At 48.8% G+C, this 27,923-nt stretch overlaps 1 protein-coding gene across 2 annotated transcripts in view; it reads left to right on the top strand.

Annotated features, from left to right (window-relative positions):
* Positions 1-27,923, top strand: part of MEI1 (meiotic double-stranded break formation protein 1) — a 1,382,157-nt gene that overhangs the window by 401,513 nt on the left and 952,721 nt on the right. For both annotated transcript variants that reach the window (XM_063940445.1, XM_063940446.1), the window contains exons 7-8: positions 3,091-3,221; positions 3,309-3,423. In XM_063940445.1, coding sequence (XP_063796515.1) covers positions 3,091-3,221; positions 3,309-3,423 — 246 coding nt within the window. The remainder of the gene's footprint in view (positions 1-3,090; positions 3,222-3,308; positions 3,424-27,923) is intronic.

The raw sequence follows: 27,923 nt of genomic DNA, 5'->3' as shown, positions 1-27,923 counted from the left end.
TTATGTTTACAAACTAAAATATAATATGTCACAATAATGACTTCTGGTGGACTTAAATATCTGTTAATACTGACACCAACTGGTGTGTTATGCACACATCAACATATTTGAAACCAGCACATATACAGTCATGCAGATGGACCAAATGAATAATAGTTCATCCAAGTGGATGTTGTTACCACGTCTGTGTTCCGTTTAAAGAGGTTCCCATAAAGTGCAAAGTCCGTATGGCAACGGCGACAATTGTAGGGGTCCTGGTTCACAGTTCACTCGGAACTCCGTGTTCCATTAAATGGGCTCTCCTATGGATATGGTAGGCAAAAGACAGTGCCTATAGGGGTCCTGGTTGACGGAGACAAGAAAGTGCAAGGTCCTGACTGTAGATGGTGGCGTGGTGATGGTGCTGGTCAGCAAATGTCCACACAGGTCTTGGCCTAACGCGTTTCGCTGCTCCAGGCAGCTTTATCAAAGGTATAAAGCTGCCTGGAGCAGCGAAACGCGTTAGGCCAAGACCTGTGTGGACATTTGCTGACCAGCACCATCACCACGCCACCATCTACAGTCAGGACCTTGCACTTTCTTGTCTCCGTCAACCAGGACCCCTATAGGCACTGTCTTTTGCCTACCATATCCATAGGAGAGCCCATTTAATGGAACACGGAGTTCCGAGTGAACTGTGAACCAGGACCCCTACAATTGTCGCCGTTGCCATACGGACTTTGCACTTTATGGGAACCTCTTTAAACGGAACACAGACGTGGTAACAACATCCACTTGGATGAACTATTATTCATTTGGTCCATCTGCATGACTGTATATGTGCTGGTTTCAAATATGTTGATGTGTGCATAACACACCAGTTGGTGTCAGTATTAACAGATTTTTAAGTCCACCAGAAGTCATTATTGTGACATATTATATTTTAGTTTGTAAACATAACTGTTCAAATTTTATTGATATTAAAAAACCACTTATTATTAAATACCTACCTTTTTAGAATACACTGTGTCAAATAGCGCTGTATACCTATTTTCCTTCTCTTGTATAACGTGCTCTACCTGGTGCAGTGTGTATAACGTGCTCTTCCTGGTGCAGTGTGTATAACGTGCTCTACCTGCTGCAATGTGTATAACATTTTCTACCCAGTGCAGTGTGTATAACGTACTCTACCTGGCGCAATGTGTAATATCGGCAGTACTGTGTGGTGTAATGTGAATTGGTACTATTATGTGGCCAAACCCCTTCCTTCATTCCGATGGGACCCAGCAAAGGACAGGTAAGACCGCAGTTTTTCTAAAGTGAGGGGTCCTAGGGCTCAGCGCAATCACTGTAATAGTCACAGGTGCATGCATATTCATGCACCCACTAGCGGCCCCAACATTCTTGCAATAACTATGCGTAGCTGGAGTATTGCTTCCCACTACCCCTGCTTATTCCCCTCCGCTGGCTCTCCCTTATCATTCTGGGCATTGGGAGCATTGGTCTACCGCTGCCTGCGTCCGCATTTGAGGTGGTTTCTGTGTAACGATACGGTAAGCTCTGTCAGGATATACAATGTCCTTGGAGGACACATCTGTACTTGGACTCACCTAATTGAGGTAAAAATAGGATTTTAATTACCTACCGGTAAATCCTTTTCTTGTAGTCCGTAGAGGATGCTGGGGTCCACATTAGTACCATGGGGTATAGACGGGTCCACCAGGAGCCATTGGCACTTTAAGAGTTTAATAGTGTGAGCTGGCTCCTCCCTCTATGCCCCTCCTACCAGACTCAGTTTAGAAAATATGCCCGGAGGAGCCGGTCACAGCTAGGGGAAATATATAGGAGATTTTCTAGTTTTATTTTATTTTTTAGAGTTTAGGCACAGGGAGGCTGCTGGCAACAGCCTCCCTGCTTCAAGGGACTTAGGGGGGGAGTAGTGTCCGCTCTGAGAGGTCCGAGCCACTATCTCTGCTGACAGGACAATGAGCTTCTGAGGGTGCTGATCGTTAGCCGCCCCAGGCGACCACTCACTCCCGCAGCATGCCACGACCTCCTAACAGAGCCAGAAGATAGGAGGTGGTGAGATATGGCGGCACAAGGGTAGAAGCGCAGCTCTGAACGGCTGCGCTCCGGGGAAGGCTCAGCGGCACTCAGTGTTGGCGCTATGAGTGGCTTCATGAGCCAGCGTCTAAATACCCTAAACTGGTCACAGACGCTAACCGGAGACTGAATCCCCAGGCTAGCGACAGAATCCTCAGTCCAGTATAAAGAATTTGTGCGGGAAGACGCGCCATCTTCAGGGGGCGGTGCTTCTCCTCAGAGCAGACCCAGCAGCGTTCAGCGCCATTTTCCTGCCTGCAGTTCCTTTACACAGACGCTGACAGTGGAAACAGTCCCTCCACTCAACTTCAGCTATCCTGTGCGGTACCAGGGGGTTGCAGAAGGAAGGGGGAGGGGGGGCTGTGTAAATACTGTGTCATCTATTAAGGTACACAGTAAGCGCTGGGTAGTTGTGTTATATCTACCTCAGGAAGCGCTGTGTGTGGGTTGGCTCCAATCTCTGTATCTCTCTGTAGCATACTTGGGGGGGAAACTGTGTCTACAATTCCCTGTGTGTGTATGGGTGTTTATTATCTCCCATAGCCATGTCTAGAGACTCTGTGTCATATGCTGCAGAGGAATCCATTCCATATACACAGGAATGTACTGTCTTGTCTCAGATCCCTATGATTGAGCCTGAGTGGTTGACCTCCATTAAAGGAATGATCTCTCAGAATTCTTCTAGGGTAGCATGTACTGAGACAGAAACCGTTAGATGAAGTGAGTGCCCCTCCTTCCTCACTCATCCCGACACCTTGTGAAATACCCACTTGGGTGGTGGCCCACGCCACCACCCGAGGGGAAATATAACCATCGCCACTGGGCCCGAATCGTGGCGAGCGGACATGTTGCTCGCCGTCGGGATCCCAACTGTCGGGATCCCGGCGTCTGTCTCCTGACCACTGGCATCCCGACACCTGGAATATCATACTGATCCCATTGAAACAAATGTATATGTTTGTAGTCTTTAACAGGTTAGTCATATAAATCTGTATGATTTTCTTGCAGGCTTATTGAAACAGTTGTTGAGTTTTGACCAGTTTGTATCTATAGTAATGAATTCATCAATATGGCTGGAAGATTCAGAAGATACTCCCACATTACAAGCACAGAATCCTCTACCTCTTGTGCTGAAAAAAGTAAGATATTTATATGCAGCTATAAGTAAACTAGAATGTAAAAAAGAGCCACAACATAAGTTACATATTAGACATCTCTTGTTACAGATATTACTATCCAGAGAAGAAGTTTTACAGATTGCTAGTGCACAATGTATTGCAGCTGTTCTTGTGCATTCTCCAGCTAAATATGCTCCATCCTTCATACTTGCAGATATTCCAGGTAATGTATCAATTTTCTACACATCGGAAATATTGTGTAAAATCACATTCTTTTTAAAAGTTATAAAAAACAAAAGAGCCATACATAACTTAATACATGTTGTAATAATCACATTTGCCTATGCCTATCGTTAACTGCTGATTGCTTTAAAACAGGGGTGGGGAACCTCAGGCACACGGGCCGTATATGGCCCGCAAAGCCACTTGATTTGGCCCACCCAGGCTCACCTAACCAAGGTAGATGCCGGGCGCCCACTGAAATTTTGTTACTAGCGGGTGCCCGGCTTCTTCCCCTCAGCAGCAGCCGGAGGCAGGAGCTCACTCCTAAGCTCCGGCTTCCGGCTCTGGCAGTATGCGTGTGTGCCTGTGCGGTGCTATGGGAGAGATGTCATGACGTCTCTCCCATAGTTCTGAGGTGCGGGCAGCCAGGCAGAGGGCAACGGTCCGGAAGCAGGAGCATGGCTGGTGAGTATTGTGTTTTCTCTGACGTCCTAAGTGGATGCTGGGACTCCGTAAGGACCATGGGGAATAGCGGCTCGCAGGAGACTGGGCACAACTAAAGAAAGCTTTAGGACTACCTGGTGTGCACTGGCTCCTCCACTATGACCCTCCTCCAGACCTCAGTTAGAATCTTGTGCCCGGCTGAGCTGGATGCACACTAGGGGCTCTCCTGAGCTCCTAGAAAGAAAGTATATTTTAGGTTTTTTATTTTACAGTGAGATCTGCTGGCAACAGACACTGCAGCGAGGGACTAAGGGGAGAAGAAGCGAACCTACCTGACTGGAGATAGTTTGGGCTTCTTAGGCTACTGGACACCATTAGCTCCAGAGGGAATGAACACAGGACCCGACCTCGATCGTTCGGTCCCGGAGCCGCGCCGCCGTCCCCCTTACAGAGCCAGAAGCAAGAAGTGGTCCGGAAATCGTCGGCAGAAGACCTCGGTCTTCAACAAGGTAGCGCACAGCACTGCAGCTGTGCGCCATTGCTCCTCATGCACACCTCACACTCCGGTCACTGATGGGTGCAGGGCGCTGGGGGGGTGCCCTGAGCAGCAATATAAACACCTTGGCTGGCAAATCATCACAATATATAGTCCCAGGGCTATATATGTGATAAATTACCCCTGCCAGAATTCCAGAAAAAAGCGGGAGAAAAGTCAGCCGAAAAAGGGGCGGGGCTAACTCCCTCAGCACACTGGCGCCATTTTTTCTTCACAGTGCAGCTGGAAGACAGCTCCCCAGGCTCTCCCCTGTAGTTTTCAGGCTCAAAGGGTTAAAAAGAGAGGGGGGGCACTAAATTTAGGCGCAATATGTGTATACAAGCAGCTATTGGGGGAAAAATCACTCAGTTATAGTGTTAATCCCTGCATTATATAGCGCTCTGGTGTGTGCTGGCATACTCTCTCTCTGTCTCCCCAAAGGACTTTGTGGGGTCCTGTCCTCAGTCAGAGCATTCCCTGTGTGTGTGCGGTGTGTCGGTACGGCTGTGTCGACATGTTGGATGAGGAAGGTTACGTGGAGGCGGAGCAGAGGCCGCTAAATGGGATGTCGCCCCCTGTGGGGCCGACATCAGAGTGGATGGATAGGTGGAAGGTATTAACCGACAATGTCAACTCCTTACATAAAAGGCTGGATGACGTAACAGCTGTGGGACAGCCGGCTTCTCAGCCCACGCCTGCCCAGGCGTCTCAAAGGCCATCAGGGGCTCAAAAAAACAACAACAACAAAAAACGCCCGTTATCTCAGATGGCAGACACAGATGTCGACACGGAGTCTGACTCCAGTGTCGACGAGATTGAGACATATACACAATCCACTAGGAACATCCGTTGCGTGATCTCGGCAATGAAAAATGTGTTACACATTTCTGACATGAACCCAAGTACCACATAAAAGGGGTTTTATGTTTGGGGAGAAAAAGCAGCCAGTGTTTTGTTCCCCCATCAGATGAGTGAATGAAGTGTGTAAAGAAGCGTGGGTTCCCCCGATAAGAAACTGGTAATTTCTAAAAAGTTACTGATGGCGTACCCTTTCCCGCCAGAGGATAGGTCACGTTGGGAGATATCCCCTAGGGTGGATAAGGCGCTCACACGTTTGTCAAAAAAGGTGGCACTGCCGTCTTAGGATACGGCCACTTTGAAGGAGCCTGCTGATAAAAAGCAGGAGGCTACCATGAAGTCTGTATATACACACTCAGGTACTATACTGAGACCTGCAATTGCCTCAGCATAAATAGTGCTGCTGCAGCGTGGTCTGATACCCTGTCAATATTAATACCCTAGACAGAGATAATATTTTGCTAACATAGAGCATATTAAAGACGTCGTCTTATATATGAGGGATGCACAGAGGGATATTTGCCGGCTGGCATCCAGAATTAAGGCAATGTCCATTCTGCCAGGAGGGTATTAGAGACCCGGCAGTGGACAGGTGATGCTGACTTTAAAAGGCACATGGAGATTCTGCCTTATAAGGGTGAGGAATTGTTTGGGGATGGTCTCTGGGACCTCGTATCCACAGCAACAGCTGGGAATAATTTTTTTTTACCTCAGGTCTCCTCACAGCCTAAGAAAGCACCGTATTTTCAGGTACTGTCCTTTCGGTTTCAGAAAAGCAAGCGGGTCAAAGGCGCTTCCTTTCTGCACAGAGACAAGGGAAGAAGGAAAAAGCTGCACCAGACAGCCAGTTCCCAGGATCAAAAATCTTCTCCCGCTTCCTCTGAGTCCACCGCATGACGCTGGGGCTCCACAGGTGGAGACAGGTGCGGTGGGGGCGCGTCTCGGGAACTTCAGGGACCAGTGGGCTTGCCCACAGGTGGATCCCTAGCTTCTGCAAGTAGTATCACAGGGATACAAGCTGGAGTTCGAGGCGACTCCCCCTCGCCGTTACCTCACATCAGCCTTGCCTGCTGCCCTCGGAGAAAGGGAGGTAGTACTGGCGGCAATTCACAAGCTGTACTTCCAGCAGGTGAAATCAAGGTACCCCTCCTTCAACAAGGCCGGGTTACTATTCCAAAATGTTTGTGGTACCGAAACCAGACGGTTCGGTGAGACCCATTCTGAAATTGAAATCCTTGAACACTTATATACGAAGGTTCAAGTTCAAAATAGAATCGCTCAGGGCGATGATTGCAAGCCTGGAGAATTTCATGTTATCACTGGACATCAAGGATGCTTACCTGCATGTCCCTATTTACCCTCCTCACCAGGAGTACCTCAAAATTGTGGTACAGGTTTGTCATTACCAATTCCAGACGTTGCCGTTGTTCTGTCCCCGGCACCGAGGGTATTTACCAAGGTAATGGCCGAAATAGTTATCCCGTACTTGGACGATCTCCTTATAAAGGCGAGGTCCAGGGAGCAGTTGTTCGTCGGAGTAGCACTATCTCGAGAAGTGCTACAACAGCACGGCTGGATTCTGAATATTCCAAAGTCGCAGCTGGTTCCTACGACGCGTCTACTGTTCCTGGGTATGGTTCTGGACACAGAACAAGAAAAAAGGGTTTCTCCCGGAGGAGAAGTCCAAGGAGTTGTCGTCTCTAGACAGAGACCTCCTAATACAAATACAGGTGTCGGTGCATCAATGCACGCGAGCCCTGGGAAAGATGGTAGCTTCTTACGAAGAAATTCCATTCGGCAGGTTCCATGCAAGGATCTTCCAGTGGGATCTGTTGGACAAGTGGTCTGGGTCGCATCTTCAGATGCATCGGCGGATAACCCTATCTCCAAGGGCCAGGGTGTCGCTGTTGTGGTGGCTGCAGAGTGCTCATCTTCTAGAGGGCCGCAGATTCGGCATACAGGACTGGGTCCTGGTGACCACGGATGCCAGCCTTCGAGGCTGGGGGGCAGTCACACAGGGAAGAAACTTCCAAGGACTATGGACAAGTCAGGAGACTTCCCTACACATAAACATTCTGGAACTAAGGGCCATTTACAATGCCCTAAGTCAGGCTAGACCCCTGCTTCAACACCGGCCGGTGCTGATCCAGTCAGACAACATCACGGCGGTCGCTCATGTAAACCGACAGGGCGGCACAAGAAGTAGGATGGCGATGGCAGAAGCCACAAGGATTCTCCGATGGGCGGAAAATCATGTGTTAGCACTGTTAGCAGTGTTCATTCCCGGAGTGGACAACTGGGAAGCAGACTTTCTCAGCAGACACGACCTCCACCCGGGAGAGTGGGGACTTCATCCAGAAGTCTTCCAAATGATTGTACACCGTTGGGAAAGGCCACAGGTGGACATGATGGCGTCCCGCCTCAACAAAAAGCTAAAAAGATATTGCGCCAGGTCAAGGGACCCTCAGGCGATAGCTGTGGACGCTCTTGTAACACCGTGGGTGTACCAGTCGGTGTATGTGTTCCCTTCTCTGCCTCTCATACCCAGGGTAATGAGAATAATAAGAAGGAGAGGAGTAAGAACTATACTCATTGTTCCGGATTGGCCAAGAAGAGCTTGGTACCCAGAACTCCAAGAAATGATCTCAGAGGACCCATGGCCTCTGCCGCTCAGACAGGACCTGCTGCAGCAGGGGCCCTGTCTGTTCCAAGATGTACCGCGGCTGCGTTTGACGTCATGGCGGTTGAACGCCGGATCCTGAAGTAAAATGGCATTCCGGAGGAAGTTATCCCTACGCTAATTAAAGCTAGGAAAGAAGTGAGCGCAAACCATTATCACCGCATATGGCGGAAATATGTTGCGTGCTGTGAGGCCAGGAAGGCCCCAACGGAGGAATTTCAGCTGGGTCGATTTCTGCACTTCCTACAGTCAGGGGTGACTATAGGCCTAAAATTGGGTTCCATTAAGGTCCAGATTTCGGCTCTATCGATTTTCTTCCAAAATAGAACTGGCTTCACTGCCTGAAGTTCAGACTTTTGTTAAGGGAGTGCTGCATAGTCAGCCCCCGTTTGTGCCTCCAGTGGCACCGTGGGATCTCAACGTGGTGTTGGATTTCCTGAAGTCGCATTGGGTTGAGCCACTTAAATCCGTGGAGCTAAAATACCTCACGTGGAAAGTGGTCATGCTGTTGGACTTGGCGTCGGCCAGGCGTGTATCAGAATTGGCGGCTTTATCATGCAAAAGCCCTTATCTGATTTTTTTATATGGATAGGACGGAATTGAGGACTCGTTCCCAATTCCTTCCTAAGGTGGTATCAGTGTTTCATATGAACCAACCTATTGTGGTGCCTGCGGCTACTTGGGACTTGGAGGATTCCAAGTTACTGGACGTAGTCAGTGCCCTGAAAAATATATGTTTCCAGGACGGCTAGAGTCAGGAAAACTGACTCGCTATGTATCCTATATGCACCCAACAAGCTGGGTGCTCCTGCTTCTAAGCAGACTATTGCTCACTGGATCTGTAGCACGATTCAACTTGCACATTCTGCGGCTGGACTGCCGCACCCTAAATCTGTAAAAGCCCATTCCACGAGGAAAGGGGCTCTTCTTGGGCGGCTGCCCGAGGGGTCTCGGCTTTACAATTTTGCCGAGCTGTTACTTGGTCGGGTTCAAACACTTTTGCAAGAGTCTACAAGTTTGATACCCTGGCTGAGGAGGACCTAGAGTTTGCTCATTCGGTGCTGCAGAGTCATCCGCACTCTCCCGCCCGTTTGGGAGCTTTGGTATAATCCCCATGGTCCTTACGGAGTCCCAGCATCCACTTAGGACGTCAGAGAAAATAAGATTTTACTCACCGGTAAATCTATTTCTCGTAGTCCGTAGTGGATGCTGGGTGCCCATCCCAAGTGCGGATTGTCTGCAATACTTGTATATAGTTATTGCCTAACTAAAGGGTTATTGTTGAGCCATCTGTTGAGAGGCTCAGTTATAATTCATACTGTTAACTGGGTATAGTATCACGAGTTATACGGTGTGATTGGTGTGGCTGGTATGAGTCTTACCCGGGATTCAAAATCCTTCCTTATTGTGTCAGCTCTTCCGGGCACAGTATCCTAACTGAGGTCTGGAGGAGGGTCATAGTGGGAGGAGCCAGTGCACACCAGGTAGTTCTAAAGCTTTCTTTAGTTGTGCCCAGTCTCCTGCGGAGCCGCTATTCCCCATGGTCCTTACGGAGTCCCAGCATCCACTACGGACTACGAGAAATAGATTTACCGGTGAGTAAAATCTTATTTTTTTTTTTCTTTTAATGTGTGTGTGTGTAAGCGGCGCTTCTAAGGGTCATATCTAATGGGGGTATATCTACTGGGGGCAGGCTAATTTTTAAGTTGATAATTTTTGTATGGCCGCCGAAGGATTTTATAAATATCCAAATGGCCCTTAGTAGAAAAAAGGTTCTCCTCCCCTGCTTTAAAAAAACACAACATTTAGTAAACCTTCCCCTAAATTACACCATTTAGACTAAGTTTGAAAGCAAATTTTTGGGTCACTTGTATAGCAAATTTGGTATTAAGCCTTTCTAGCAACTTCAACAAGAAATACCTATATACCTTACGTTTTCCATAATTTATGACAATGACATATGGAAGGAGTGTCTATATATTATGTTACAATATGTAGATGCTTCTTCCATATGTCAAACATTAGAGTAAAATTAAGGAACAATTGTGGAAAAAAATAGGCCTATCATTCGCTGAGCTTCCAGGAGCAATATGTCAACATTCTAACATGTCAACAGTCCATCAGAGTCTACATGACCATGCCAACATGGTCAGTGTCATCATTATGATCCTGCCGACATGTTGACAGTCATATCATACCACACCCTTTAATTACTAAAGCATTCTAGTCAGGGGCATAGCTATGCCATTTGGGGCCCCATAGCAGAATTCCATGTCCACCTGCCCCAACTGCACAGATTCGCCGCTTGGGGAATACTCCTCTCTTTCTGCCCATTCTCCAGAGACAGTGTGACTGTGATGGTATGTTGCTGTCAGGGGGCTACAGTGCTGCAAGTGGGCGGGTACGGCGTACCCTTAAGAGTTTAGCCGCGGGTACGCCGTACCCACTCCGCCGGGCCGCCGCTGACAGCGTTGATGTGCGTAGCGCTCACCAGTTTCTGTGGCCGGCCGGGTACTGCTACTGCCGCTGCTGCTCCTCCCCTACCCAGTGTGCAGGGAGCGTGATTGTGATGTCATCACGCTCCCGCGGCAGTGGGCACAGAGTGGGGCTGGCTGCTTGAGCCGCGCGCGTTAGGAGGAGGCGGAGCAGGGAGCACATCAGTTGGAGGGGACGTGGAGCAGCCTGAATGAGGCAATGTATATCTAGCACTGTGGGGGCAATGTATATCTGGCACTGTGGGGGCATTGTAAATCTGGCACTGTGGGGGCATTGTAAATCTGGCACTGTGGGGGCATTGTAAATCTGGCACTGTGGGGGCAATGTATATCTAGCACTGTGGGGGCAATGTATATCTGGCACTGTGGGGGCATTATAAATCTGGCACTGTGGGGGCATTGTAAATCTGGCACTGTGGGGGCATTGTATATCTAGCACTGTGGGGGCATTGTATATCTGGCACAGTGGGGCATTGTAAATCTGGCACTGTAGGGGCATTTTCTATCTAGCACTGTGGGGGCAATGTATATCTGGCACTGTGGGGCAATGTATATCTGGCACTGTGGGGCAATGTATATCTGGCACTGTGGGGCAATGTGTATCTGGCACTATTGGGGTCATACGTGTATCTGCCCCTCCCCCCATATGTGTATCACGCCCCCATTTTCATTGGCCACGCCCCATGTGACATTTGGCCACACCCATTTTTGTGCGCGCGCAGTACCCTTAAGACATTTTTTCTACTTGCACCACTGGGGGGCTGGGACACAGAGAGGGGCAGGGAGGAACAGAGACACTAGCTGCCATATGCATTAAGATGAATGGTCCCCTGGGAGGGACCAGACTGTCAGGAGACCTGAACTGATCCGGCTTCATCACCCTCTGAACTGGGCTTTGATATATGTTTTTTTTTCTGCAGCAGGGTACACTGGGATAACATTGGGGTGTACAGTTCGATCTTGATCCGAGGCACCAACAGGCTAAAAGCTTTGACTGTTCCCAGTATGCATAGCGCTGCCTCCTCTATAACCCCGCCTCCGTGCACAGGAGCTCAGTTTGTAAGTTGGTGTCTGCAGTGCAGGCAGCTATGAAAAGAGCTTTTATGAAGATAGAAGGCTTCAAGGGACGCAGCATAGGCACTTAAGTGCTATATGTCATTCTGACATATCATGCTGCGGCTCCCTCACCTCCCCCGGTGGTGCTGTATACTCCCGCACCCTGGTTGCCGGGTACTTACAGCGGAGGGCTCCGGTTCTTCACCTAGGGCACACACACCTGCCTAAGCTCTCTGGGATCACCTGGCCGCATCAAGGGAGGAGGTAAGAGGGTCCCCCAGACGAGATCCGCTGGAAATCGCGATCCGGCGCGGTCTTTAGGAGACGGACCGCGCGCGCTGGCATGGACACTGTGGCCGTACAGGGACCCCACTAGACCACCAGGGCAAGGACACAGGTCGGATTACCTCATAATCCATTTCTCTAACGTCCTAGTGGATGCTGGGGACTCCGTCAGGACCATGGGGAATAGCGGCTCCGCAGGAGACAGGGCACAAAAGCAAGCTTTTAGGATCACATGGTGTGTACTGGCTCCTCCCCCTATGACCCTCCTCCAAGCCTCAGTTAGGTTTTTGTGCCCGGCCGAGAAGGGTGCAATCTAGGTGGCTCTCTTAAAGAGTTGCTTAGAAAAAGTTTTTAGGTTCTTTATTTTCAGTGAGTCCTGCTGGCAACAGGCTCACTGCATCGAGGGACTTAGGGGAGAGATTTTCAACTCACCTGCGTGCAGGATGGATTGGATTCTTAGGCTACTGGACATAGCTCCAGAGGGAGTCGGAACACAGGGCTCGCCCTGGGGTTCGTCCCGGAGCCGCGCCGCCGACCCCCCTTGCAGATGCTGAAGATGAAGAGGTCCGGAACCAGGCGGCAGAAGACTCTCAGTCTTCATCAGGTAGCGCACAGCACTGCAGCTGTGCGCCATTGTTGTCAGCACACTTCACACCGCGGTCACGGAGGGTGCAGGGCGCTGGGGGGGGGCGCCCTGGGCAGCAATGTATAATACCTGTATGGCGAAAAATACATCACATATAGCCCTCGAGGCTATATGGATGTATTTAACCCCTGCCAGATATCTAAAACTCCGGAGAAGAAGCCCACCGAAAAGGGGGCGGGGCCTATTCTCCTCAGCACACAGCGCCATTTTCCCTCACAGAAAGGCTGGTGGGAAGGCTCCCATGATCTCCCCTGCACTGCACTACAGAAACAGGGTTAAAACAGAGAGGGGGGGCACTGATTTGGCGATATGTATATATATTAAAATGCTATAAAAGGAACACTTATATAAAGGTTGTCCCTGGATAATTATAGCGTTTTGGTGTGTGCTGGCAAACTCTCCCTCTGTCTCCCCAAAGGGCTAGTGGGTCCTGTCCTCTATCAGAGCATTCCCTATGTGTGTGCTGTATGTCGGTACGTGTGTGTCGACATGTATGAGGAAAATATTGGTGAGGAGGCGGAGCAAATTGCCTGTAATGGTGATGTCACTCTCTAGGGAGTCGACACCGGAATGGATGGCTTATTTATGGAAATTACGTGACAATGTCAACACGCTGCAAGCCGGTTGACGACATGAGAGGGCCGGCGAACAAATTAGTATCTGTCCAGGCGTCTCAAACACCGTCAGGGGCTGTAAAATGCCCATTTACCTCAGTCGGTCGACACAGACCCAGACACGGACACTGATTTCAGTGTCGACGGTGAAGAAACAAACGTATTTTCTTTTAGGGCCACACGTTAAGGGCAATGAAGGAGGTGTTACATATTTCTGATACTCCAAGTACCACAAAAAAGGGTATTATGTGTGAGGTGAAAAAACTACCTGTAGTTTTTCCTGAATCAGATAAATTAAATGAAGTGTGTGATGATGCGTGGGTTTCCCCCGATAGAAAATTATTGGCGGTATACCCTTTCCCGCCAGAAGTTAAGGCGCGGTGGGAAACACCCCTCAGGGTGGATAAGGCGCTCACACGCTTATCAGAAAAAGTGGCGGTACCATCTACGGATAGGGCCGTACTTAAGGAGCCAGCTGATAGGAGGCTGAAAAATATCCTAAAAAGTATACACACACATGCTGGTGTTATACTGCGACCAGCGATCGCCTCAGCCTGGATGTGCAGAGCTGAGGTGGCTTGGTCGGATTCCCTGACTAAAAATATTGATACCTTTGACAGGGACAGTATTTTATTGACTATAGAGCATTTAAAGGATGCATTTCTATATATGCGAGATGCGCAGAGGGATATTTGCACTCTGGCATCAAGAGTAAATGCGATGTCCATATCTGCAAGAAGATGTTTATGGACACGACAGTGGTCAGGTGATGCAGATTCCAAACGGCACAAAGATGTATTGCCGTATAAAGGGGAGGAGTTATTTGGGGTCGGTCCATGGGACCTGGTGGCCAGGGCAACTGCTGGAAAATCCACCGTTTTTTACCCTAAGTCACATCTCTGCAGAAAAAGACACCGTCTTTTCAGCCTCAGTCCTTTCGTCCCTATAAGAGTCATATCTGCCCAGGGATAGAGGAAAGGGAAGAAGACTGCAGTAGGCAGCCAATTCCCAGGAACAGAAGCCCTCCACCGCTTCTACCAAGTTCTCAGCATGACGCTGGGACCGTACAGGACCCCTGGATCCTACAAGTAGTATCCAAGGGGTACAGATTGGAATGTCGAGAGGTTTCCCCCCTCGCAGGTTCCTGTAGTCTGCTGTACCAATGTCTCCCTCCGACAGGGAGGCAGTATTGAAAACAATTCACAAGCTGTATTCCCAGCAGGTGATAATAAAATTACCCCTCCGACAACAAGGAAAGGGGTATTACTCCACACTATATGGTGGTACTGAAGGCTAGGTGAGACCTATTCTAAATCTGAAAAATTTGAACAATTGCAAGGGTTCAAATCCAGATGGAGTCACTCAGAGCAGTGATAGCAAAGAACAAGGGGACTATATGGTGTCCCGGGACATCAGGGATGCTTACCTCCATGTCCCAAAATTTGCCTTTTCTCACCAAGGGTACCTCAGGTTCGTGGTACAGAACTGTCACTATCAGTTTCAAGACGATGCCGTTGGATTGTCCAAGGCACCCCGGGTCCTTACCAAGGTAATGACCGAAAGGAGGATTCGTCTTCAAAGAAAATGGACGACCTCCTGATAAGAACAAGGCCCAGAGAACAGTTGGAGGTCGGAGTAGCACTATCTCAAGTAGTTCTACGACAGCACGGGTGGATTCTAAATATTCCAAAACCGCAGTTGTTCCGACGACACGTCTGCTGGTCCTAGGGATGATTCTGGACACAGTCCAGGAAAAGGTGTTTCTCCCAGAGGAGAAAGCCAGGGAGTTATCCGAGCTAATCGGGATCCTCCTAAAACCAGGAAAAGTGTCAGTGCATCATTGCACAAGAGTCCTGGTAAAAATGGTGGCTTATTACGAAGCGCTTCCATTCGGCAGATTTCACGCAAGAACTCTTCAGTGGGATCTGCTGGACAAATGGTCCGGATCGCATCTTCAGGTGCATCAGCGGATAACCCTATATCCAAGGACAAGGGTGTCTCTCCTGTGGTGATTACAGAGTGCTCATCTTCTAGAGGGCCGCAGATTCGGCATTCAGGATTGGATGCTGGTGACCACGGAGGCCAGCCTGAGAGGCTGGGGAGCAGTCACACAAGGAGTGTGATCAAGTCTGGAGAATTCTCTCCACATAAATATACTGGAGCTAAGAGCAAATCTATAATGCTCTAAGCTTAGCAAGACCTCTGCTTCAAGGTCAGCCGGTATTGATCCAGTGGGATAACATCACGGCAGTCGCCCACGTAAACAGAAAGGGCGGCACAAGAAGCAGGAGGGCAGTGGCAAAACTGCTATCATGTGATAGCACTGTCAGCAGTGTTCATTCCGGGAGTGGACGACTGGGAAGCAGACTTCCTCAGCAGGCACGACCTCCACCCGGGAGAGTGGGAACTTCATCGGGAAGTTTTCCGCATGATTGTGAACCGTTGGGAAAGACCAAAGGTGGACATGATGGCGTCCCGCCCGAACAAAAAAATGGGACAGGTATTGCGCCAGGTCACGAGACCTTCAGGCGATAGCTGTGGACGTCCTGGTAACACCGTGGGTGTAACAGTCGGTGTATGTGTTCCCTCCTCTGCTTCTCATAACCAAGGTATTGAGAATTATAAGACATAGAGGAGTAAGAACTATACTCGTGGCTCCGGATTGGCCAAGAGGGACTTGGTAACCGGAACTTCAAGAGATGCTCACAGAGGACTAATGGCCTCGGGAGCTAAGAAGGGATTTGCTTTCAGCAAGTACCATGTCTGTTCCAAGAGGAACCGTGGCATCGGCCTTTAAGAAAGGACCTGCTCCAGCAGGGACCTTGTCTGTTCCAAGACTTACCGCGAATGCGTTTGACGGCATGGCGGTTTGAACGCCGGATCCTAAGGGAAAAGGCATTCCGGAAGAGGTCATACCTACCCTGGTCAAAGCCAGGAAGGAGGTGACCGCACAACGTTATCACCACATGTGGTAAAAATATGTTGCGTGGGTGAGGCCAGGAAGGCCCCACGAAAAAATTTCAACTAGGTCGATTTCTGCACTTCCTGCAAACAGGAGTGTCTATGAGCCTCAAATTGGGGTCCATTAAGGTTCAAGTTTCGGCCCTATAGATTTTCTTCCAGAAAGAATTGGCTTCAGTTCCTGAAGTCCAGACGTTTGTCAAGGGAGTATTGCATATACAGCCCTTGTGTGCCTCCAGTGGCACCGTGGGATCTCAACGTAGTGTTGGGATTCCTCAAATCATATTGGTTTGAACCACTCAAATCTGTGGATTTGAAATATCTCACATGGAAAGTGACCATGCTGTTGGCCCTGGCCTCGGCCAGGCGATTGTCAAAATTGGCGGCTTTGTCTTACAAAAGCCCATATTTGATTTTCCATTCGGACAGGGCAGAACTGCGGACTCGTCCCCAGTTTCTTCCTAAGGTGGTGTCAGCGTTTCACCTGAAACAACCTATTGTGGTGCCTGCGGCTACTAGGGACTTGGAGGACTGAAGTTGCTAGACGTTGTCAGGGCCCTGAAAATATATATATATATATATATAATTCCAGGACGGCTGGAGTCAGAAAGTCTGACTTGCTGTTTATATTGTAGGCACCCAAAAAGCTGGGTGCTCCTGCTTCTAAGCAGACTATTGCTCGTTGGATTTGTAGTACAATTCAGCTTGCACATTCTGTGGCAGGCCTGCCACAGCCAAAATCTGTAAATGCCCATTCCACAAGGAAGGTGGGCTCATCTTGGGCTGCTGCCCGAGGGGTCTCGGCTTTACAACTTTGCCGAGCAGCTACTTGGTCAGGGGCAAACACGTTTGCAAAATTCTACAAATTTGATACCCTGGCTGAGGAGGACCTGGAGTTCTCTCATTCGGTGCTGCAGAGTCATCCGCACTCTCCCGCCCGTTTGGGAGCTTTGGTATAATCCCCATGGTCCTGACGGAGTCCCCAGCATCCACTAGGACGTTAGAGAAAATAAGATTTTACTTACCGATAAATCTATTTCTCATAGTCCGTAGTGGATGCTGGGCGCCCATCCCAAGTGCGGATTGTCTGCATTACTTGTACATAGTTATTGTTACAAAAAATCGGGTTATTATTGTTGTGAGCCATCTTTTTTAGAGGCTACTTCATTGTTATCATACTGTTAACTGGGTTCAAATCACAAGTTGTACGGTGTGATTGGTGTGGCTGGTATGAGTCTTACCCGGGATTCAAGATCCTTCCTTATTGTGTACGCTCGTCCGGGCACAGTACCTAACTGAGGCTTGGAGGAGGGTCATAGGGGGAGGAGCCAGTACACACCATGTGATCCTAAAACCTTGCTTTTGTGCCCTGTCTCCTGCGGAGCCGCTATTCCCCATGGTCCTGACGGAGTCCCCAGCATCCACTACGGACTATGAGAAATAGATTTATCGGTAAGTAAAATCTTATTTTTTCCTCATACGTCCTAGAGGATGCTGGGGTCCACTTCATGACCATGGGGTATAGACGGTTCCGCAGGAGCCATGGGCACTCTTAAGACTTTTCAAAGGGTGTGAACTGGCTCCTCCCACTATGCCCCTCCTACAGACCTCAGTTTTAGAAATGTGCCCAAGCAGACTGTATGTACTCCAGGGGAGCTCTACTGAGTTTCTCTAAAAAGACTTATGTTAGGTTTTTTATTTTCAGGGAGAACTGCTGGCAACAGTCTCCCTGCTTCGAGGGACTGAGGAGGCAGAAGTAGGAACCAACTTCCTAGAGAGTTTCATGGCTCTGCTTCTGGCTGACAGGACACCATTAGCTCCTGAAGGGTACTGAACGCTAGCCGTGTCTAGATGCTCACTCCCACAGCACGCCGTCACCCCTCTCACAGAGCCAGAAGTCAGAAGACAGGTGAGTGTAAGAAGATAGATCTTCAATCAAGAGAGTGACGGCTAAGGTACAGCGCGGCTGGCGGGAGGGCAGCGCACCATTGCTGCCCACACACACAGGCACTGTAGGGTGCAGGGCGTAGGGGGGGGGGGGGGGGGCGCCCTGGGCAGCAAAAATACCTTAAAAATACTGGCTAAAAGGCACAGCCCTACCCCCGCCAGTATAAATATTATGTGATAATATCTGAGGAGAAGACGCGCCATTGCGGGGGCGGAGCTTCCTCCTCAGTCAGCCAGCACACTGCCCAATGCCATTTTCTCTCTCAGAGGCAACGCTGGTCCTCCTCCACTTATGACTACAAGTATCAGGGTGCAAAACGGGGGGGGGGGGGGGGGGGGGGGGGGGGGGCACAAGCGAATTTGGTGCTTTACAGGTGTATTTACATTGTAAAAAAGCTCTGCATCCCAGTGGGCATTTTGTGTTCACAGGCATTATATGCTGGCGCTGGGGTAGTGAACTGGCTGCTCCTACACTGTGTCCTTCTGACAGATTTTACTGTGGGTCTGTCCCCTATAAGTCCCAGAGTGTCTGTGTGTGTGTTGTACAAGTGTGACATGTCTGAGTCAGGGAGTTCTTCCCCTGAGGAAGCCATTTTAGGGACACAGAGTTGTAATGTGGTGGCGCTGCCGGCACACCAAGAGCCTGCATGGGTGAAAGAAATACGTGATAGTATGCATCATATCAAAAGGAGGTTGGATAAGTCTGAATCTCATGCAGAATGCTGGAGAAAGTCTGTAGAAGATGTGATTTTTCAGGGTTCACATAAGAGACCATTTGCACATATTGTAAATACTCATACCGACACGGACACTGATTCCTGTGTCGACGATAGCGACTCCAGAGAAATAGATCATAAATTGGTAAAAAAATATACAATATATGATTGTGGCCATAAGGGAGGTTCTGGAAGTTACAGAAGCCGCTCCTGTACCTCAGGAGAAGGCCTATTTCTATAAGGAAAAGAAATCTAAGGTGACCTTCACTCCTTCCCACGAGCTAAATACTCTCTTTGAAGGGGTGTGGGTGAATCCCAAAAATAAATTTCGTATTCCCAAGAGGATTCAGATGGCTTATCTTTTCCCAGCAGAGGACAGGAAAAAATGGGAGTCACCCCCAGTGTTAGACAGTGCACTGTCCAGGTTGACAAAGAAGGTGATTCTCCCTGCACCTGGGACGGCTTCACTAAAGGAGCCGGCAGACGGCAAAATGGAGACTACGTTAAAATCCATTTATGTGGCCAATGGTACGCTGCTCAGACCCACAATTGCTTGCGCGTGGGTGAGTCGCGCTATTGAAAAATGGTCAGACAACTTGTCATAAGAAATTGACACGATTGATAAAGATGAGATACTCCTTAAGTTAGGAAATATCAAAGATGCTGCCGCATACATGCTAGAAGCATTGAAAGATATTGGACACTTGGGTTCAACAGCCGCTACCATGGCAGTATCGGCTCGGCGGGCGTTGTGGATCGCCAGATGCAGATTCCAAAAGGAATATGGAGGCTCTCCCATATAAAGGTGAGGCCTTATTTGGTGATGGACTGGATGCGTTAGTCTCGGCGACTACCGTAGGTAAGTCGACTTTTTTGCCTTCTACTCCTGTACCGGCAAAAAAGACTTATCACTCTCACATGCAGTCCTTTCGGCCCAATAAATACAAAAAGGCGAAAGGTTCCCCCTTCTTTGCTGGTAGGGGAAGGGGAAAGGGAAAGAAGTCCACAGCGGCTACAGGATCCCAGGAGCAGAAGTCAACCCATACTTCTCCCAAATCTACAGCATGACGCTGGGGCTCCCTTGCGGGAGGCCGCTCGGTTGGGGGCATGTCTCAAACTGTTCAGCCAGGGTTGGATTTAATCTGTCCTGGACCCCTGGGTGTTACAAATAGTGTCCCAGGGGTACAAGCTGGAGTTTCAAGACGTACCCTAATGCTGATTTTTCAAATCGACCATGCCAGCTTCTCTTCCAGAAAGAGAGGCGGTAACAGCGGCAATTCAAAAATTATGTCAGGATCAGGTCATAGTCCTGGTTCCTTTGTCACAACAAGGGGAGGGATTCAATTCAAGTCTCTTTGTAGTTCCGAAGCCGGACGGCTCGGTCAGACCGATCCTAAACCTAAAAAATCTGAATCTCTACTTGAAACAGTTCAAGTTCAAAATGGAATCACTGAGGGCAGTGATTTCCAGTCTGGAGGAGGGGGGACTACATGGTGTCAGTAGACATAAAGGATGCTTACCTGCATGTTCCCCTTTATCCTCTTCACCAGGCTTATCTGAGATTCGCGGTTCAGGATTGCCATTACCAATTCCAGACGTTGCCTTTCGGTCTCTCCACGGCGCCGAGGGTATTCACCAAGGTGATGGCGGAGATGATGGTCCTCCTTTGTCAAAAAGGAGTCAATATAATTCCTTATCTGGACGATCTCCTGATAAAGGCGAGATCCAGGGAGTAGTTGCTACAGAACATCACACTCTCCCTGTCCATACTCCAAAATCACGGTTGGATCATAAATTGTCCAAAATCACAGTTGGAACCGATGACAAGATTGTCTTTTCTCGGGATGATCCTGGACACAGAAGTTCAGAGAGTATTTCTTCCAGGGTAAAAGGCTCTGGAAATCCAGAAAATGGTAAAACAGATATTAAAGCCAACAAGTGTGTCGATCCGTCAGTGCATTCGGTTGTTGGGGAAAATGTTAGCAGCCTACGAGGCCATACAGTTTGGCAGGTTCCATGCTAGAGTATTCCAGTGGGACCTGTTGGACAAGTTCTCGGGTTCCCATCTATACATGCACCGGAAAATAATCCTGTCTTCCAAAGCCAGGATTTCGCTCTTGTGGTGGCTACACAGTTCTCACCTACTAGAGGGACGCAGGTTCGGGATTCAGGACTGGGTCCTGGTAACCACGGATGCAAGTCTCCGAGGCTGGGGAGCTGTCACTCAGGGGGAAAGCTTCCAAGGAAAATGGTCAAGTCAGGAAGCCTGCCTTCACATAAACATGCTGGATTTGAGAGCCATTTACAACGGCCTTCGACTGGTGGTACATCTTCTTCAAGATCATCCCGTGCAGATCCAGACGGACAATGTAACAGTGGTCGCGTACATAAACAGGCAGGGCGGAACGAAAATGGCAGAGGTGACAAAGTTCCTCCTCTGGGCAGAAAGACATGTAAAGGCTCTGTCTGCGATTTTCATTCCGGGTGTAGACAACTGGGAAGCAGACTTCCTCAGCTGACACGATCTCCATCCAGGAGAGTTGGGCCTCCACCAAGAAGTCTTCGCAGAGGTGACAAGTTTCTGGGGAATTCCTCAAGTAGACATGATGGCATCTCATCTCAACAAGAAGCTTCAGAAATATTGTTCCAGGTCGAGAGACTCTCAAGCAATAGCAGTGGATGCACTGGTGGCCCAGTGGGTGTTCCGGTCGGTATATGTCTTCCCTCCACTTCCGCTGATCCCAAAAGTTCTCAAGATAATAAGAAGAACAAGAGTTTGAGCAATCTTCATTGCCCCAGACTGGCCAAGGAGGGCTTGGTACCCAGATCTTCAGGAGTTGCTCATAGAAGATCCTCAGCCTCTTCCTCCTCACGAGGACCTGCTACAGCAGGGGCCGTGCGTGTATCAAGACTTACCGCGGCTACGTTTGACGGCATGGCTGTTGAGCGCCGGATCCTAGCCCGAAAGGGTACTCCCAAGGAAGTCATCCCTACGCTTATTCAGGCCAGGAAAGGAGTAACGTCTAAACATTACCACCTTATTTGGAGAAAATATGTGTTTTGGTGTGAATCCAAGAAGGCTCCTATGGAAGAGTTTGAGTTGGGACGTTTTCTCCATTTTCTGCAGGCTGGTGTGGATGCGGACCTTAGATTGGGATCAATCTCAAGGTCCAGATTTCGGCCTTGTCAGTGTTCTTCCAAAAACAATTGGCAGCTTCCAGAGGTTCAGACCTTCGTGAAATGGGTTCTGCACATCCAGCCTCCATTTGTGCCTCCAGTGGCACCTTGGGACCTTAATGTGGTGTTGCAGTTCCTTCAATCACATTGGTTTGAACCTCTACAGAAGATAGAGTTGAAGTTTCTCACTTGGAAAGTGGTGATGCTTTTGGCCTTGGCGGGTGTCGGAGTTATAGGCCTTGTCTCACAAGAGCCCTAACCTGATCTTCCATGAAGATAGGGCAGAGTTGAGAACTCGCCAACATTTTCTTCCAAAGGTGGTTTCGTCTTTCCACATAAACCAACCTATTGTGGTGCCAGTGGCTACTGACACGTTCACTGAGGCAAAGTCTCTAGATGTGATTAGGGCTTTGAAGATTTATGTAGCTAGAACAGCTCGGATACGGAAAACAGAGGCTCTGTTTGTCCTGTATGCTCCCAACAAGATTGGGTGTCCTGCTACCAAGCAGACTATTGCGCTGGATCAGAGGTACGGCTGGATTGCCGTTACCGACGTCGGTGAAGGCCCATTCTACTAGGAAGGTGGGCTCATCCTTGGCGGCTGCCCGGGGGGTCTCGGCATTACAACTTTGCCGAGCAGCTACTTGGTCAGGGTCAAACACATTTGCAAAGTTCTACAAGTTTGACACCTTGGCCGATGGGGACCTTAAGTGCGGTCAATCGGTGCTGCAGGGTCATCCGCACTCTTCCGCCCATACTGGAGCTTTGGTATAAACCCCATGGTCATGAAGTGGACCCCCGCATCCTCTAGGACGTATGAGAAAACAGGATTTTAATACCGGTTAATCCTTTTCTCCTAGTCCGTAGATGATGCTGGGCTCCCGTTCCACTGCGTACTTTACCTGCAGTTTTGTTTCTTAGAGTTACACAATTTCTGTGATATTAGTTTTCAGCATGTTGCTGTAATTGGTTCATGCCTGTTGGCGTGTGTTATGTTGAATGCCATGTTGTGCGGCATGGTTGAGGTGTGAGCTGGTATGTATCTCACCATTAGTATTAATGTAAATCCTTTCCTCAAAATGTCCGTCTCCCTGGGCACAGTTCCTATAACTGAGGTCTGGAGGAGGGGCATAGGGGGAGGAGCCAGTTCACACCCTTTGAAAAGTCTTAAAGTGCCCATGGCTCCTGCGGAACCATTTATACCCCATGGTCATGAAGTGGACCCCAGCATCCTCTACGGACTAGGAGAAAAGGATTTACCGGTAGGTATTAAAATCCTGTTTGCTAAGGCCCGCAGTTCCCGGTGGTGAAGTCCAGCAAGGGAATAAGGCTCAGACCTGTAGCCCCTCCCCCAGGCCTAGGCGCCATTTTTGCTGCTAATGTTCCCACCCTGGAGCTACTTCTCTCTGCCTCCCTCACTCCATGTCAGCGTTTGGGCGCCATTACACACATGCTGAGCTGACTTAGGGACTGCTGGGCAATGTTTCCTCTGTAAAGCCACCTGTATTATCAGCGCTGTGCAATTACAGGACACTTAAGCATTCTACATGTCTTTAGACAGGGTTAGTTAAGAACAAGTGCATACATTCAGGGTAATTTAGTACAAGTACTCTGTGATATACATCCAGTCTATACTGTGCATTGTTATATCTATACAGTATTTATACATAGCTTTACTTAAGTAGTGCAGTTACTTAGTATTGCTAGTCCAGTGCAGTTTTATTGTTATTTGTGATAATTTCTGCATTGTTCATGTGACTGTGTGTGTGCCAATAGCTGCTGTGTGATTTCCATTCCGTATATCTCACATATACTGCTATCCCTACATTCTGTACCCTGAGGGGGGCTAAGCGCTTCAGGGTTTTCATATAATATAGTATTTCACAGGATATACTCCTTTGGTATTTTTCTGTGTTTTACAGTCACCATATACCTCTTAAATTCTCCATATGTGCTTTGCTTGCAGTCACACTATACAGGGGGATTTTTGTCAGGTACTTTGCTTATATTGTACTATTTCGCCCTACGGTTACGCTTTCATATCATGTCAGCTACACAGGCTGATAATTCTATGGCTAATCCTGCACCCTGCAGTGCTAATGCCATAGATGTTTTTGAGGAGAATATTGCAGCTGAGGGTTCAGGTACAGGGGGTTACCCCTTAGTCAGTCCACAGCAACGGGGGCAAATCATGACCCACTGTGGACTACATTTTCTAATTTACTGACTACGCTTGTAACTAGACTTGCGCCCCCTATGGGACCTCCTGTGCCATTACAGCCACATATTGTCCCTGCTGTTAATCCGCCATGGGCAGATACTCTGTCCTCTCAGTTACAGCAATTAAATCAGTCTTTGGCCAAGCAAAATCCAACCCTCGCCCGCCTAAGACCAAGGGGTCGTCAAAATGGGCCATTACTTCCTCACAATCCACTCATGTTTCAGATACTTCATCTGATGAAGATGGCGCATATACTGACCCCTCAGACACTGATGCAGATGCTTCTGATGGGGAGTCTACTACACAGGTGGATGTTCCTGATCTTTTGTAGGCTATCAGGCTGATACTTCAAATGGATGATGACGAAGAACCCCCAGCTACCTCTAAGAAACCATATAAGTATAAGCGTCAGAAGGTTACAAAATTAGTTTTACCACATTCTGACCATTTAGTTGACATACGTCAGGAATCCTGGGAATATCCAGGAAAGAAATTCTACCTGTCTAAGAAGATGCTAGCTCGCTATCCTCTCGCGGCAGAGTTAAGTAAAAATTGGGAAACACTGCCGCCGGTGTCAGCTGCTCTGCCTATCACTACCATCACCTCTTTGAAGGAACCGATAAATAAGCATGTGGAGGGTTGCTTGAAATCTATTTACACTCTTGCTGGAGCTGTGCATAGGCTTACTATTGCGGCCTCTTGGGCTGATAAAGCCATAGAGTCCTGGGTTCAGGAAATTGAAGCGGAACTACCATCTAATTTTGCTGATAATGCTAGACAGTGTCTGTAATACATTATTACAGCCTCTCATTATATACAGGAGGCGGCATCTGATGCAGGTATCCTGGCGGCCAAAGCGTCTACTACGTCTATTCTTTCTCGCCGGATCCTCTGGTTGCGGTCCTGGTCTGTAGATCTGGACTCTAAAAAGACCTTGGAGGGGATCCCTTTTAAGGCAAACATTCTTTTTGGGGAAGACCTCAATAAGATTGTTACTGACTTAGCATCTGCTAAGACTGCATGTCTACCTAGTACTAGTCCTTCAGCTCCGAAGGCTAAGAGTACTTTCTTTCGTTCCTTTCGACCTCCAGGCAAAGCAAAGGGTCAGAAGTACCCGAAATAGGCTCGCACTTCCAAATCCACTAAGCCCAAACCAAAACGTGCCTGGGCTGCCCGTCAGCCTGCTTCCAAAACAGACAAGCCTGCTGCATGACGGGGCGGGCCTCCCACTGGGGGATCCCAGGTTGGGAGGCCGATTTCTACGATTTGCTCAGGTATGGTTACAGACCACTTTGGACGCCTGGGTAAGGGAAGTCGTCGCTCACAGATACGCCATCTCTTTCAAGAAACGTCCCCTTCGCCAGTTTTGCTCGATAAACGTCCCTTTGGACCAAGTAAAAGCAAAAACTCTCCATCTGGTGGTACAATCCCTCCTGGACATGGGAGTGATAGTGCCGGTACCTCTAACTCAGAGAGGCAGGGGGTACTATTCAACGCTGTTCCTAGTTCCGAAGCTGAATGGATCTTCCCGACCCATTCTCAACCTCAAGTCTTTGAACAAATTTTTGAGAGTTTAAAATGTATGGAAACTCTTCGCTCTATTGTTCTGGCTTTGGATCCCAAGGATTATATGGTATCCCCGGACATTCAGGATGCTTACCTGCATATACCTATTGCAGTGTCACATCAGCAATACCTGTGGTTTGCTATTGGCAACCTACATTTCTCTGACGTCCTAGTGGATGCTGGGGACTCCGTAAGGACCCTGGGGATTAGACGGGCTCCGCAGGAGACTGGGCACTCTATAAGAAAGATTTGGTACTATCTGGTGTGCACTGGCTCCTCCCTCTATGCCCCTCCTCCAGACCTCAGTTAGATTTCTGTGCCCGGCCGAGCTGGATGCACACTAGGGGCTCTCCTGAGCTCCTAGAAAGAAAGTATATGTTAGGTTTTTTATTTTACAGTGAGACCTGCTGGCAACAGGCTCACTGCAACGAGGGACTAAGGGGAGAAGAAGCGAACCTACCTGCTTGCAGCTAGCTTGGGCTTCTTAGGCTACTGGACACCATTAGCTCCAGAGGGACCGACCGCAGGACCCGTCCTTGGTGTTCGTTCCCGGAGCCGCGCCGCCGTCCCCCTTACAGAGCCGGAAGCATGAAGATGGTCCGGAAAATCGGCGGCAGAAGACTTCAGTCTTCACCAAGGTAGCGCACAGCACTGCAGCTGTGCGCCATTGCTCCTCATACACACTTCAGACTCCGGTCACTGAGGGTGCAGGGCGCTGGGGGGGCGCCCTGAGCAGCAATAAAAACACCTTGGCTGGCAAAATAACCACAATATATAGCCCCAGAGGCTATATATGTGGTAATTACCCCTGCCAGAATCCAGAAAAAAGCGGGAGAAAAGTCAGCCGAAAAAGGGGCGGAGCCATCTCCCTCAGCACACTGGCGCCATTTCTCCCTCACAGTTCCGCTGGAAGGAAGCTCCCTGACTCTCCCCTGCAGTCTACACTACAGAAAGGGTAAAAAAGAGAGGGGGGGCACTAAATTTAGGCGCAGTATAATTTATAGCAGCTATAAGGGGACATAATTCAGTTAGTCCCTGCATTATATAGCGCTCTGGTGTGTGCTGGCATACTCTCTCTCTGTCTCCCCAAAGGGCTTTTGTGGGTTCCTGTCTCCTTTAAGAGCATTCCCTGTGTGTGTGCGGTGTGTCGGTACGGCTGTGTCGACATGTTTGATGAGGAGGCTTATGTGGAGGCGGAGCAGATGCCTATAAATGTGATGTCACCCCCTGCGGGGCAGACACCTGAGTGGATGGACTTATGGAAGGAATTACGTGCAAGTGTCGACTCCTTACATAAAAAATTTGACGACATGCCAAATGCGGGACAGCCGGCTTCTCAGCTCGTGCCTGCCCAGACAATTCAAAGGCCATCAGGGGCTCTGAAACGCCCACTACCTCAGATGGCAGACACAGATGTCGACACGGATACTGATACCAGTGTCGACGACGATGAGTCAAATTTAATGTCCACTAGGGCCATTCGTTGCATGATTGAGGCAATGAAAGAGGTATTACACATTTCTGATATAAACCCAGGTACCTCAAAAAAGGGTATTATGTTTGGGGAGAAAAAACTACCAATAGTTTTTCCCCCATCTGAAGAATTAAATGAAGTGTGTGAAGAAGCGTGGGCTTTCCCCGATAAAAAATTAGTGATTTCAAAAAAATTACTAATGGCGTTCCCTTTCTCGCCAGAGGAAAGGTCACGTTGGGAAACTCCCCCTAGGGTGGATAAAGCGCTCACACGTTTGTCTAAAAAGGTGGCACTACCGTCTCCTGATACGGCCGTCCTAAAGGAACCTGCTGATAGAAAGCAGGAGGCTATCCTAAAGTCTATATATACACACACTGGTGTTATACTGAGACCAGCTATTGCTTCAGCGTGGATGTGCAGTGCTGCTGCTGCTTGGTCAGATTCCCTGTCGGAAAATATTGACACCCTAGACAGGGACACTATATTGCTAACCATAGAGCATATAAAAGACTCAGGGGGAAATTTACTAAGCTCCCGATTTTGACCGAGATGCCGTTTTTTCATCAAAGTGTCATCTCGGTAATTTACTAAGCAATAATCACGGCAGTGATGAGGGCATTCGTAATTTTTTGCAAGTCCAAGAAAAAAATTACGAATGAATACACCATCGGTCAAAACGCGGCTGTTTAAGTATGAATCTCGGTCATTTACTAAGAAGTGCAAAGCAAAAAAAAAACAAACACTGCCGTGAAAAATTACAACTCGTAAAAAAGTGCTAAAAAAAAACAGACCTTTTTTTTTTATTCGTGATTGGATAGGCATGCAC

This window comes from Pseudophryne corroboree, chromosome 9 (assembly GCF_028390025.1).
Source record: "Pseudophryne corroboree isolate aPseCor3 chromosome 9, aPseCor3.hap2, whole genome shotgun sequence".
NCBI lineage: Eukaryota > Metazoa > Chordata > Amphibia > Anura > Myobatrachidae > Pseudophryne > Pseudophryne corroboree.
Note: the sequence above shows the minus strand (reverse complement) of the source record. Positions and strands in the feature narration are given on the sequence as shown.